The sequence below is a fragment of the Heteronotia binoei genome, chromosome 3, assembly GCF_032191835.1.
Source record: "Heteronotia binoei isolate CCM8104 ecotype False Entrance Well chromosome 3, APGP_CSIRO_Hbin_v1, whole genome shotgun sequence".
Taxonomy (NCBI): domain Eukaryota; kingdom Metazoa; phylum Chordata; class Lepidosauria; order Squamata; family Gekkonidae; genus Heteronotia; species Heteronotia binoei.
In genome coordinates this window covers 190,976,042-190,991,000 of record NC_083225.1, presented here as the reverse complement: position 1 = coordinate 190,991,000, position 14,959 = coordinate 190,976,042, and the positions used below count along the sequence as shown (strand labels likewise).

At 49.7% G+C, this 14,959-nt stretch overlaps 1 protein-coding gene across 1 annotated transcript in view; it reads left to right on the top strand.

Moving 5' to 3' along the window:
- Positions 1-11,794, top strand: part of UVRAG (UV radiation resistance associated) — a 161,991-nt gene extending 150,197 nt beyond the window's left edge. Inside the window, exons 14-15 of the mRNA XM_060235346.1 lie at positions 294-385; positions 9,868-11,794. Of these exons, the coding sequence (XP_060091329.1) occupies positions 294-385; positions 9,868-10,558 (783 nt within the window). The 3' untranslated portion in view covers positions 10,559-11,794. The remainder of the gene's footprint in view (positions 1-293; positions 386-9,867) is intronic.
- Positions 11,795-14,959: the final 3,165 nt, after the last annotated feature.

Here is a 14,959-nt window from a genome sequence, read left to right as displayed (position 1 = left end):
CTGCCACTGAGCCACAGCCCCTCCCTCCTGCATCACTGGAGATGCAATCATAGGTTAGCCTGTGAAGTCACCTGCCTAGGAAGGCATTTGTAATGCAAAAGTTGTGAAGCAGAAGGAAGCAAGAGAGGGGGAAGGCAGCAGACAACAGTGAGTTACTTGCGGGCCTGATAGGAGCCCTGTGGGGGCATGATTTGACCCCTGTGCTGCATGTTTGACACCCCTGGTCTAAAGCTCTGTCCGAGGCGTGCCAAGATGTTCGGAGTTTGCTAATTCTGCCCAATCTCTCTTCACAGCTAAGGTACCAACATGGGCTGGTGACTCCAGATCTGAGGCAGACCCTTCCCAACCTGAAGAACTTCCTGGAGCACGGGCTCATGGTCAGGTGGTAAGTACTTGTTGTATCTATACACTGCAGCAGCGGATTGTAGGTCGAAATCCAGGGTGAAAAGCTTGTAGGTAGTACTGTAACAAGCAGGGGACCTGCGTGGAGTTGCGGTGAGGATGGGAATCTCATTTTCCCCATATATCCCTTTTCCACTATTTCCTCTTTCCCTTCCCTTGGGGAGTCTTGTGTTCAATTTTGGGCACCACATTTTAAGCAGGATCTAGACAAGCTGGAACGGGTCCAGAGGAGGGTGATGAAGATAGTGAGGGGTCTGGAGACCAAGTCCTATGAGGAAAGGTTGAAGGAGCTGGGCATATTTAGCCTGGAGAGGAGGCGGCTGAGAGGTGATAGGATCACCAACTTCAAGTACTTGAAGGGCTGTCATATAGAGGATGGTGTGGAATTGTTTTCTGTGGCCCCAGAAGGTAGGACCAGAACCAATAGGTTGAAATTAAAACAAAAGAGTTTCCGTCTCAACATTAGGAAGAACTTCCTGACTGTTCAAGCGGTTCCCCAGTGGAACAGGCTTCCTGGGGAGGTGGTGGGCTCACCTTCCTTGGAGGTTTTTCAACAGAGACTAGATGGCCATCTGACAGCAATGAAGATCCTGTGAATTTAGGGGGAGGTATTTGTGAGTTTCCTGTATTGTGCAGGGGGTTGGATTTGGATTACCCTGGAGGTCCCTTCCAACTCTATGATTCTGTGATTCCTTTGCAGCCCCCATACCTGCTCCCCTTTTCCGGTCTCCTTCTCTTCTTCTCACCCAGCGCTTTCCTTTATTTGCTATTTCTTTATTTGCATTATTTATAGGCCACGTTTCTCTCAAGACTCAGGGTGGATTATACAATACGATCAGTAAAACGAGGCATCTAATAAGCAATATGATGGGACTAGGATTGAGAAAAAATTGTGATTCAAGGGTTGGAACACTTTCCCTATGAAGAAAGGTTAAAGCTTTTGGGGCTCTTTAGCTTGGAGAAACGTCAACTGAGGGGGTGACATGATAGTGGTTTACAAGACTGTGCATGGGACAGAGGAGGTAGAGAAAAGTCTTTTTCTCCCTTTCTCACAATGCAAGAACTCGTGGGCATTCGATAAAATTGCTGAGCAGTCGGGTTAGAACAGATAAAGGTAAGTCCTTCTTCACCCAAAGGGTGATTAACATGTGGAATTCACTGCCACAGGAGGTGGCGGCGGCTATATGCCTAGATGGATTCAAGAGGGGATTGGATAAACATCTGGAGCAGAGGTCCGTCCATGGCTATTAGTCACAAAGTGTAGATGGAAGACCCTGTCTGGGGCAGAGATGCTCTGTCAGCAATAGTGGGAGGGCTTTAGGAGTCCTGGCCCCACTGGCCTCCTGAGGGCCCCTGAGTTTTGGCCGCTGTGTGCCACAGAGTGTTGGACTGGATGAGCCATTGGCCTGATCTAAGATGGCTTCGGTTACGTTCTTATGAAGCCTCTTGTGGCCTGCTGTTGTACCAACCTGAGATTCTCTCTCTTCACATCCACCAAGGCATTGCTCTGCAGTCTCTTCACCATTTCTTTAGCACTGGCAGAGCCCTCTCAGTTATTGTAATTCTCATGCGTGAAGCTGCCTCATAGTGAGAACCAGACCATTGACTCATCAAGGTCAGTCTTGTCTACTCAGACTGGCAGCAGCTCTCCAGGGTCTCAGGCAGAGAGGTCTTTCCCATCACCTTCTGCCTGGTCCTTTTAACTGGAGGTGACGGGGACTGAACCAGGGACCTTCTGCATGCCAAGCAGATGCTCTGCCACTGAGCCACTGGGGTTCTTTCTCATCACCTCCTGCCTGGTCCTTTTAACTGGAGGTGACGGGGACTGAACCAGGGATCTTCTGCATGCCAAGCAGATGTTCTGCCACTGAGCCACTGAGGTTCTTTCTCATCACCTCCTGCCTGGTCCTTTTAACTGGAGGTGACGGGGACTGAACCAGGGATCTTCTGCATGCCAAGCAGATGTTCTGCCACTGAGCCACTGGGGTTCTTTCCCGTCATCTCCTGCCTGATTCTTTTAACTGGAGGTGACGGGGACTGAACCAGGGACCTTCTGCATGCCAAGCAGATGCTCTGCCACTGAGGTTCTTTCCCGTCACCTCCTGCCTGGTCCTTTTAACTGGAGGTGACGGGGACTGAACCAGGGATCTTCTGCATGCCTAGCAAAGACTCTTCCACGCACTTAACCACTACAGCAAACTGGCTCACTGTAGCCACTGACAGCTCGCTCCTCCACAAATCTATCTAATCCCATTTTAAAGCCACCTATGCTTGCGGCCATCACTACAAGGAGAGCCAGTTTGGTGTCGTGGTTAAGTGCGCGGACTCTTATCTGGGAGAAATCAGGTTTGGTTCCCCACTCCTCCACTTACAGCTGCTGGAATGGCCTTGGGTCGGCCGCAGCTCTCGTAGGAGTTGTCCTTGAAAGGGCAGCTTCTGTCAGAACTCTCTCAGCCCCACCTACCTCACAGGGTGTCTGTTATGGGGGGGAGAAGATATAGGAGATTGTGAGCCACTCTGAGACTCTGATTCAGAGAGAAGGGCAGGGTATAAATTTACGGTCGTCTTCATCTTTTTCATCTTCTTTTAAAGCCATCTATGTTTATGGCCATCATCACATCCCCTGGCGGTCAATTCTACATTTTAATCCTCATCTGTGTAGAGTCGATCCCGAATCTGCTACCCATCAGCTTCGTTGGATGTCCTCAAGTTCCAGTATTTGGGGAGAGGGGGAGAAATTTCTCTTGGTCAACTCTCTCCACCCGATGCATAATCTTATAAACCTCTGTCATGTCTGTCCGTCCCCTTTAGTCATCTCTTTTCGAAACTGAAAAGTCCCAGACTCTTCAGCCTGTCCTCATTGGAAAAGTGCTCCTAACCCCTAATTGTCTTGGATGCCGTTTCTAGCAGTACGATGTCCTTTCCGCAGGAACCGTAACCTCACTCCTTCTGTACGTGTACAGGCTCTCACGTGTTCATTACTGAGAAGAACTTCCGAAGCAAAACGTTAATCGATTTTGCAGCAAATCCAAGCGTTACAGGTTGCGCGGGTTCATATTCCAAACGGGGCAATTACACATTTTGGCAACGTACCTCTTTTTGTCGAGCCGGTCAACGTTTCCTCATCGAGCAGATATGGACGGTTGTGTCTTTCGAAAGGGCTTCCACTGGGGCCCAGATACCGCGAGCCGGCCAGCTTCATAAATGGATCAAATGCTCCTTTTATTACACGTGTCATTTGCATAGCTTCATTCGCTCGGAGCGAATCTGCCGAATTTGGCTTTCCCAATGCTGCCGCCTGACTGAAGAGAAGGCCTTTTTGTCCCTCGGCGCCCCCTTAGAGTGGCATGTTCCCATTATCAAGACAAAACACATTCCTCGCCTGGCTAATATTTCAAAACCCGTGCGGACGTTAGCCGCCGTTCTCCGGGACTATCACATTCCCCCTCCAGCCGCGTATCCATGCCTCATTTCTTTCTCACCTCCAAGGCTCGGAGAGGCCCGAGGATTCCAAACAGGACCTCTCGGTACTTCCTGATGGTATAAACGGTAATAAGGCTTTTCACAGATCCCTTCCCCAGGGGGAGATTTAAGGGGAGCCTTGTTTCCAGACAGGGCGGCCGGGCGTGAGCACGCTTGACTGAAAGAGCCTCATTCACGTGTCCGTGCGTGGAATGTGCGCGTACGCACGAATGTCTGTGTGCAGATGGTCAAAGTGGTATTCGTTGGGCCCCAGCGATTAAGATTTATGGCCATAAATATACAGCAAGTAGGCCACGCTGTTGACTGGCTGCGGTCTCTCGGTCCCGGGACTGACAAAGCGTTGCCAGATGTCCCTCCGGATCGGTAGGAGTCAGACAAGAGAAGACTGTCTCTCATTGAGTTGGGGGGGGGGGGGGGTTGCTCACGTACATCTCTTTGGTATAGTGGTTTGGTGTAGTGGTTAAGTGCATGGACTCTTGTCTGGGAGAACCGGGTTTGATTCCCCACTCCTCCACTTGCAGCTGCTGGAATGGCCTTGGGTCAGCCATAGCTCTATCTGGGAGAACCGGGTTTGATTCCCCACTCCTCCGCTTGCAGCTGCTGGAATGGCCTTGGGTCAGCCATAGCTCTCTTATCTGGGAGAATCGGATTTGATTCCCCACTGCTCCACTTGCAGCTGCTGGAATGGCCATGGGTCAGCCAGAGCTCTCTTATCTGGGAGAACCGGGTTTGATTCCCCACTCCTCCACTTGCAGCTGCTGGAATGGCCATGGGTCAGCCATAGCTCTCTTATCTGGGAGAACCGGGTTTGATTCCCCACTCCTCCACTTGCAGCTGCTGGAATGGCCATGGGTCAGCCATAGCTCTTTTATCTGGGAGAACCGGGTTTGATTCCCCACTCCTCCGCTTGCAGCTGCTGGAATGGCTTTGGGTCAGCCATAGCTCTCTTATCTGGGAGAATCGGATTTGATTCCCCACTGCTCCACTTGCAGCTGCTGGAATGGCCATGGGTCAGCCAGAGCTCTCTTATCTGGGAGAACCGGGTTTGATTCCCCACTCCTCCACTTGCAGCTGCTGGAATGGCCATGGGTCAGCCATAGCTCTCTTATCTGGGAGAACCGGGTTTGATTCCCCACTCCTCCACTTGCAGCTGCTGGAATGGCCATGGGTCAGCCATAGCTCTTTTATCTGGGAGAACCGGGTTTGATTCCCCACTCCTCCCCTTGCAGCTGCTGGAATGGCCCTGGGTCAGCCATAGCTCTCTTCTCTGGGAGAACCGGGTTTGATTCCCCACCCCTCCACTTGCAGCTCCTGGAATGGCCATGGGTCAGCCATAGCTCTCGTAGGAGTTGTCCTTGAAAAGGCAGCTTCTGTAAGAGCTCTCTCAGTGTCACCCACCTCACAGAGTGTCTGTTGTGGGGGGGGGCGAGGTAAAGGAGATTGTGAGCGCTCTGAGACTCAGAGTAAAGGGTGGGATATAAATCCAGTATCGTCATCATCTTCTGCAGCATGGTTTCTTCCACTTGATGGCACGTCTGCTTTTTGGTAATCCTGTAAGCAGAGTAGGCAAATGGTAAGGTGGCTGATGGCAGAGGTCATTTTGTCGAAAAATAGGTCGCAGAGCTCATTAGCATAACTCATTAGTGTATGCCCCCAGCCCACTAGTCAGAAGCAACCCTCTGCAAGAAAGGAGAGCCCCAGTTGAGCGAGGCCTGTTCGGGCTGGCTAGAGTTCCAGCCAGCCCAAGCAGGCTTCACTCACCTGGGGCTCTCCTTGGCCGCCTCCTCCCCCAGTCAAAAGGCCAGCAGGTCACCCGCCATCCAAAATCACATCAGAAGTAGAGAAAGGGTGGCGTGGGCTTCTCCAGGTGTTAATGAGGGCTGCTGGGGGGAGGGTTGGCAAAGTTCCTGGTGGCTGGCTGGCTGCCCGGTCTCCTAATCCAAGAATGGTTATGCAGCTGCACCTGCTATTCAGTGGACAAGGTAGATAGGTGGGGAGGAGGAGGGGGGCATCAGAAAGGTTCAGGAGCTGCGCTCTGAGCTCCTGCTAAATTCAAAGCCTGGTTGACGGTTTGCTTTCTACCTGCTCCCCACCCTGCGCTGAGGGCAAGATTCAGCAGATTATTTCCCCAGAGTTGCACCTTAAAAGATGCTTGAGGGAACATATGTCAAAAGCTAGTCTCCCAGTAAACGAGCAAGATTGGAGTCCTGCTTGGACACCCAACAAGATTTCCAGTGTGTAAACTTTGGAGAGTCAAACTTCGCTTCGACAGATACAAGTAGGAATAGAGATTCCTAAATTGCTGCTCAGCGATTTCATCTAATGCCCACGAGTTCTTGTATTGTGAGAAAGGGAGAAAAGGACTTCTTTCTCTACTTTCTCCATCCCATGCATAATCTTGTAAACCTCTATCATGTCACCCCGCAGTCGACGTTGCTCCAAGCGGAAGAGCCCCAAGCGTTTTAACCTTTCTTCATAGCGAAAGTGTTCCAAACCTTTAATCATTCTAGTTGCCCTTTTCTGGACTTTTTCCAATGCTAGTTTGGTGTAGCCAGTTTGGTGTAGTGGTGAAGTGTGCGGACTCTTATCTGAGAGAACCAGGTTTGATTCCCCACTCCTCCACTTGCACCTGCTGGAATGGCCATGGGTCAGCCATAGCTCTGGCAGAGGTTGTCCTTGAAAGGGCAGCTGCTGTGAGACCCCTCTCCAGCCCCACCCACCTCACAGGGTGTCTGTTGTGGGGGAGGAAGGGAAAGGAGATTGTGAGCCGCTCTGAGACTCTTCGGAGTGGAGGGCGGGATATAAATCCAATATCTTCTTCTTTCTTCTTCTTTTTGAGGCACGGTGACCAGAATTGCGCACAGTATTCCAAATGAGACCGCACCATCGATTTATACAGGGGCATTATGATACTGGCTGATTTGTTTTCAATTCCCTTCCTAATAATTCCCAGCATGGCATTGGCCTTTTTTATTGCAATCGCACACTGGTCTTGACATTTTCAGTGCGTTATCTACCACGACCCCCAGATCTCTCTCTTGGTCAGTCTCTGCCAGTTCACATCCCATCAACTTGTATTTGTAGCTGGGATTCTTGGCCCAGGATAACGGAGCCCAGGAACAGAAAACCCTTGAACCATTTTGATTCCTCCATCGTCAGCCTTCAAGTTTTGTCATATCTCCAGCAATCCTTTTTTTTTTGCCTTCTTGACGTTCGGCTGTGGTCCCGCTTTGGCGCTCTTTGATTGAAACCTTCAGCGGGAGTCGCTTCAAGCCCTTCAGTCTTTTTTCTGCCAGTAATGCGTTTTCCAATCGAATACCATTTTTAAAAGCCGATACCCCTTCGGAAAGCTGAGCTGCCAAGCGCAAGAGGAGGGTTAACCCTTTCCGCTGTGTGGTTTAGAGAAAGTAGGCGGAAAGCGGGGAGTCCTGCCTCCGTTTCTTTCTGCTTATCGTGGAAAGCGACTTGTCTCTGGGACAGACAACACCTGTGCAGAGAACAGAGAGCGCTGCTAAGATTTTAGGGCAGGGGTGGCCAAACTTGCTTAATGTAAGACAGAATAAACGTCCAATTTAGAGAGCCGGAAGGAAGGAAGGAAGGAAGGAAGGAAGGAAGGAAGGAAGGAAGGAAGGAGAAAAAGATGATGATCTTGGATTTATAGCCTTCCCTATACTCTGAGTCTCAGAGCAGCTGACAATCGCCTTTACCTTCCCCTCCCCCACAGCAGACACCTTGTGAGGTAGGTGGGACTGAGAGAGCTCTTGCAGCTGCTGCCCTTTCAAGGACAACTCCTACAAGAGCTATGGCTGACCCAAGGCCATTCCAGCAGGGGCATATGGAGGAGTGGGGAATCAAACCCAGTTCTCCCAGATAAGAGTCCGTGCATTTAACCACTACACCAAACTGGCTCTCGAAGGAAGGAAGGAAAGAAGGAAAATAGATGGAGGGAGAAGGTGGAAAGAAAGCAACTTTAAATGCATTCTCTAAGCTGAGAAACCCGGCTGGCTTGACTTGGAGAAGTAATTTAAAGAAACAGATGCCTTCTCCAAGCCAGCCTATGTGGTGGTCGGGGCTACCTATTTCTGCTACCTAATCTTAAATGGTAGGTACACAATTGGCCCGGCCCGACAAGGTCTCATTTATGTCCGATCCGGCCCTCATAACAAATGAGTTCAACACCCCTGATTTAAGCTGTAAGCTTTAAAGAGGTGAGAAACCGGTTGTTGCGTTTTTTGTTTGCTCAGTCAACGTGATATCGGCCAGTGGGCTACCATGAACCTTTTTGGATGGCTACGGACCAACTTAAACACCTTTACTTCTCCCTTCATGAGGTCATATTTGCACAAAAGCTTTATTTAAAAAACAAGAAATCCAATGCTGTTGAAGTTATATATTTTTTTTCGTGAAGTATTTTCATGCCCTCGGTCTGTAGCTGCGCTCCTTGGCTGGGGCCCAGGCCAACGCGATTTTAGCATTTTAACCATCTGCAATCAAGTAATCTCCCTCAGAGGGGACATTTCGCAGGGAGGGAAAGATAGGTATTTGAGAATGCGAATCGCACGCTGTCTTCCTTCCAAGTTTTTTTGCAAGCCGTTTGCAAATGTATTAAATAACAAAGTAATCTATTTGAGCTTTTTTTTTTTTAATTGGGAGAAGTGGTTTCCCCCCCCCCCTTTTCCTTTTAAAGAAAACCTTGCCCAAGTGGAAAGCAAAACAAACCCCGTAACTATAATGGTAAATACAATAGTTGGCTTAAACTGAGCCAGTTTGGTGTAGTGGTGAAGTGCGGGGACTCTTATCTGGGAGAACAGGGTTTGATCCACCACTCCTCCACTTGCACCTGCTGGAATGGCCTTGGGTCAGCCAGAGCTCTCTTATCTGGGAGAACCGGGTTTGATTCCCCACTCCCCCACTTGCAGCTGCTGGAATGGCCTTGGGTCAGCCATAGCTCTCTTATCTGGGAGAACCGGTTTGATTCCCCACTCCTCCACTTGCAGCTGCTGGAATGGCCTTGGGTCAGCCGGAGCTCTCTTATCTGGGAGAACCGGGTTTGATTCCCCACTCCTCCACTTGCAGCTGCTGGAATGGCCTTGGATCAGCCAGAGCTGTCTTATCTGGGAGAACCAGGTTTGATTCCCCACTCCTCCACTTGCACCTGCTAGCATGGCCTTGGGTCAGCCATAGCTCTGGCAGAGGTTGTCCTTGAAAGGGCAGCTGCTGTGAGAGCCCTCTCCAGCCCCACCCACCTCATAGGATGTCTGTTGTGGGGGAGGAAGGTAAAGGAGATTGTGAGCCGCTCTGAGACTCTTTGGAGTGGAGGGCGGGTTATAAATCCAATATCATCATCATCTTCTTCTTAACTTCATCTTCTGTGATCATAGATCAGCCAAAGTCTTCAACACATCAACGTATAATAAGTGTTCTGAGCCACAGAGTGGGTTGATTTAAATAGGACAGATGTAACTCGGCTTCCCCTACCTATACCACCCGGATGACCCGCCGTCCTTAAAGAGGTGGCTGGCACCCATTGAACGGGTTCTGTGTTAGTCATCAAATGCCCTGCAATTGTAGGAGGCATTTGTGTATGCCGGAAATTGCATTTCTCTGATGTTGCTTTTAAATCTTTTTACCTGTATGATTTTAACCGGTATGTAATATTTCATTTGCGGTAACCTGCCCTGTGACTGCTTGTGAGGAGGACAGTCTATAAACTGAATAATAAAATTTTAAAAAACTAATAATAAGACTTAACCAACTGCTTCCTGGGTGGTAAGACGGAGTGGTTCAAACCTCTTCAGGCCTTCTGTCCTGTTCTGCCTAGGTTGTGTGAATTTGACAGCTGTTTGTCCTAGGTGGTAAGATGGAGTGGTTCAAACTTCTTCAGGCCTTCTGGTTTGGTTGTGTGAATTTGACAGCTGTTTGTCCGATGAGGCAATTGTGCAAATGTTGCTTTGCTGATAATCTCCTTTCTCATTTTTACAGTGACCGGCATCACATTTCCAGTGCCATTCCAGTTCCAAAGAGACAGAGTTCTACGTTCGGAGGGTTGGATGCTGGTTTATCTGGCAACCATCCTTCTCCAGACAAGGGGCTCCGAAAACGAGCCAACTCGGACAACGAGAGACTGCAGTACAAGACACCCCCGCCGAGTTACAACACAGCTTTGTCTCACCCTGTTGCCATTGTAGGAGAGCCTGAGAGAAAGGCAGGATCTTTATCCTCTTCTTTAGATACCTCCATTGACTTCTCGAAAGAAAACAAAAAGGGAGAAGGCTTGAGGAACAGCTTAAATGGAGGAAGCAGGAACCCAAACACTTCCGAGAACCAGCAGGAATCTTTCCTGGGATCCTCTCGTGCAATGAACGGCGCAGCGCTGCCCAGCGAGCACCTTGGGGCCGCAGCCAATGAACCGTCTTGCCCATTCCGCAACTCCCTTGGGGCCGACCTCCTCTGCACGGTCGAGCAAGCCGAAGAGATCATCGGGATGGAAGCGACTGGGTTTGGCTCCGGAGATCAGCTCGAAGCTTTCAACTACATCCCGGTGGACCACGCTGTGGCGGTGGAGTGCGACGAGCAAGTCCTGGGGGAATTCGAAGATGTCAACCGAAGGATCTATGCCTTGAACAAGGACCCGCCCACCTTCTGCCGGCCGCGCAAGGGTTCTGACAAGTGAGCATTGGGCCCTAAAGCTGCAGCTGCAGCGGCACATTACCAAGGTGAACTATCTGTCTCAAATGACGATAAAACTTGCACTCGTGATTCTCTGACATCCACAGGCTCTGGACAGGGTGGAGGGGAATGTTGTCACTATTATTCTGGGGAGTTGTTCCATTTTTTTATTACACACGATCGTGGTATATCCACAGACCAGGTAAACACATACCGCCCCCTGCCCTGGTTTTCTATATTTTCAGATTTCTCTGGCGAGTCAGATCAGGTTGGTCTGGGTGTGTGTGTGTCGTCTGCTTAAATTTATTATCCCAGCAAAGGTGTGCGTGTGTGTGTCTCTGTCTCTTACCTTCTACGTGGCTCATTGCATTCCACCCGCCCACGCAATCCTTTTCTTGTTCAGGAGCCTGCTTGGAAGTGAGCAGCCGATATCTCAGGGGTATCTGGCTTTCAGAGCATGCGAGATCTCTTGCCCCCCTGCACTGTTTCTTCCCCTCTTTTCTCCCGTTGCCGGCGTCTTCTCTGAGCAACGGCGCATGAGCTGCTGAAATAAACAGGTCTTGGGCAAGACCTGCAAACCAGAGCTTTAACGTTCGGGAGGTAGTGCCGGCCGCTCGTAAGTGGAAGATTGGAAGTACTGTGTTAGTGTGGTTCGTCTTGAGCGAGCAGAAATTCGCTACCTGTTCCCAGGCTGGGCCTGTAAAGTCACTTGTTTTTGCGATGATAGATCTTGCCTGGGAGACAGCGGTCTGTAGTGGCCCGATGTATCTCAGGGGAGGCATTCCGCACCATGAAATGACACCTCGATGAAAAACAGTTGTTTTCAGGCAGACAGACTTTGGTACAATAGATTGAGGGTTGCGTTATTTTCATCAATACCTCTCGGAGTCAACCATTTCCGGTTGTCCTTAATCCATTTCTTTTTAAAATCAGTCGCCCAGGGCCATCCATACATCAAACGAGAGACGTCTCCAGCAGTCTATCCACGGGGCAAGTTTGACTCTAGATGAGGTAGTCGACCACTGGCGAGCGCGTTCCCAACTGCACCTAACGTCCAAGCAAAATTTGGAGTCGGCTTGCGATTCCTGCTGGAAATGCATTTTGGAGTTCAAATGTCTCTGACTCTCGCTTTCTACATTGTATACTGAAGTCTGGGCTCAATTGTGAGCTCCTAAATATATATATAAATAAATAAATATATATATATATGTATAGCAGAATAAAAGTTTAATTTACTTCATCGTGCTTGATATCTTCTTTTTTCTCCCCGTTAACCGGAACCTTTTTTCACTCCAGCCCGTTGGGTTAAAGCCACAATAAAACCGAAACGGCTACGAAGGAAGCAGCCAATCCACGAAATGGAAAACCTTGAACACAGACACGTTTCGATGACAGCTACGGGATCCCCTCAGAGGAACCGTTCCCACGTAGCCCCGCAGCGCCTCACGCTTTCGAGATCGTACTCTGTTTTTCATCGAACCTCAGGCTTTAATTTTTGGGTTGAACTATGTCAGTGCAAAAAAAAAAGTGGAGGGGGGGGGGAGAGTCCATAGCCTTGCTTCTGCAGATGTTTCACAACTGGAAGCAGTCTTGAGAATATGCTTCGCAAGTCCCACCTGGTTTTTGTTCCTCGGTTTGGAAAAAGAAGTATGTATCTGTTACGTTAGAGGGAGGGGTCTTCTTCCCACAGAAAAGGAATCCTTGCTTTGAAGAATCATAGAGTTGGAAGGGACCTCCAGGGTCATCTAGTCCAACCCCCTGCACAATGCAGGGAATCCACAAATACCTCCCCCCAAATTCACAGGAACTTCAGCGCTGTCAGATGGCCATCTAGCCTCTGTTTATAAGCCTCCAAGGAAGGAGAGCCCACCACCTCCTGAGGAATCATGGAATCCTAGAGTTGGAAGGGACCTCCAGGGTCATCTAGTCCAGCAACCTGCACAATGCAGGAAACTCACAAACACCTCCCCCTAAATTCACAGGATCTTCATTGCTTCTTCTTCATAGAATCCTAGAGTCGGAAGGGACCTCCAGGGTCATTTATTCCAACCCCCTGCACAATGCAGGAAACTCACAAACACCTCCCCCTAAACTCACAGGATCTTCATTGCTTCTTCTTCATAGAATCCTAGAGTCGGAAGGGACCTCCAGGGTCATTTAGTCCAACCCCCTGCACAATGCAGGAAACCCACAAATACCTCCCTCTAAATTCACAGGATCTTCATTGCTGTCAGATGGCCATCTAGCCTCTGTTTATAAGCCTCCAAGGAAGGAGAGGCCACCACCTTCTGACGAATCATAGAATCCTAGAGTTGGAAGGGACCTCCGGGGTCATCTAGTCCAACCCCCTGCACAATGCAGGAAACTCACAAACACCTCCCCTAAACTCACAGGATCTTCATTGCTTCTTCTTCATAGAATCCTAGAGTCGGAAGGGACCTCCAGGGTTGTCTAGTCTAACCCCCTGCACAATGCAGGAAACTCACAAACACCTCCCCTAAACTCACAGGATCTTCATTGCTTCTTCATAGAATCCTAGAGTCGGAAGGGACCTCAAGGGTCATCTAGTCCAACCCCCTGCACAATGCAGGAAACCCACAAATACCTCCCCCCAAATTCACAGGAACTTCAGTGCTGTCAGATGGCCATCTAGCCTCTGTTTATAAGCCTCCAAGGAAGGAGAGCCCACCACCTCCTGAGGAATCATGGAATCGTAGAGTTGGAAGGGACCTCCATGGTCATCTAGTCCAATCCTCTGCACAATGCAGGAAACTCACAAACACCTTCCCCTAAATTCTCAGGATCCTCATTGCTGTCAGAGGGCCATCCAGCCTCTGTTGCAGAACCTCCAAAGGAGAATCATAGAGCCGGAAGGGACCTCCAGGGTCATCTAGTCCAACCCCCTGCACAATGTAGGGAACTCATAAATACTTCCCCCCCACACACATACTCTGTCCACCTCTTGAAACCCTGCAGGGTGGAGACAAGTCAGCTTCCACCAACCAGGACAGATGGTTTTTGCAGCCGAGAGCAGCCAGCCCCAGTGCCCCTTCCCCATTGGTTGGCCCGGTGGGCACGATCCAAGCCACCGGCCTGACAGTTCTTTGGTGTGGGATAGAGAAGGTAGAGAAAAAAAGTACTTTTCTCCCTTTCTCACAATACAGTAGCTCAGTGAAAATGCCGAGCGGTCATATTAGAAGGAAATCCTTCTTCACTCACGAGTGACTATTCACTGCCACAGGCGGTGGTGGCAGCTGTGTGAATAGACGGCTTCAAGAGGGGATTGGATAAGCATACAGAGCAGAAGTCCATCAGTGACTATTAGCCACAAGGTATAGATGGAACTCTGTGTCTGGGGCAAGTGATGCTCTGTATTCTTGGTGCTGGGGAGGACAACAGTGGGAGGACTTCTAGTGTCCTGGCCCCACCGATGGACCTCCTGATGGTACCTGCTTTTTTTGGCCCCTGTGTGACACAGAGTGTTGGACTGGATGGGCCACTGGCCTGATCCAACAGGGCTTCTCTTATGTTCTTATGTGACACAGAGTGTTGGATTGGATGGGCCATTGGCCTGATCCAACATGGCTTCTCTTATGTTCTTATGTGACACAGAGTGTTGGACTGGATGGGCCACTGGCCTGATCCAACAGGGCTTCTCTTATGTTCTTATGTGACACAGAGTGTTGGACTGGATGGGCCATTGGCCTGATCCAACAGGGCTTCTCTTATGTTCTTATGTGACACAGAGTGTTGGACTGGAGGGGCCATTGGCCTGATCCAACATGGCTTCTCTTATGTTCTTATGTGACACAGAGTGTTGGACTGGATGGGCCATTGGCCTGATCCAACATGGCTTCTCTTATGTTCTTATGTGACACAGAGTGTTGGACTGGAGGGGCCATTGGCCTGATCCAACAGGGCTTCTCTTATGTTCTTATGTGACACAGAGTGTTGGACTGGATGGGCCATTGGCCTGATCCAACATGGCTTCTCTTATGTTCTTCTGTGACACAGAGTGTTGGACTGGATGGGCCATTGGCCTGATCCAACATGGCTTCTCTTATGTTCTTAAGTGACACAGAGTGTTGGACTGGATGGGCCACTGTTGTCTTTTATGTGTGTCAAAATCTACCCAGGCAGCAGCTCTCCAGGGTAGAGGCCTTCCATATCATCAACTGCTTGATACTTTCTTTTAACTGGATAGGCCGAGGATCGAACTGGGGATCTTCGGCTTGCCGAACAGTTGCTTTCCAGCTGAGCCCCTCCCACAAACTGCAGCTGAGAACTTCTGTCGCTTCCATAGAATGTTGTCTGTAACCCAAATTTGAAATTCCAGACATAGAAAAGAGCCGTCCAGTGGAAAAAGATTTTGGCTGTTGAAGTCTAGCTTTTGATTAGGCAGATG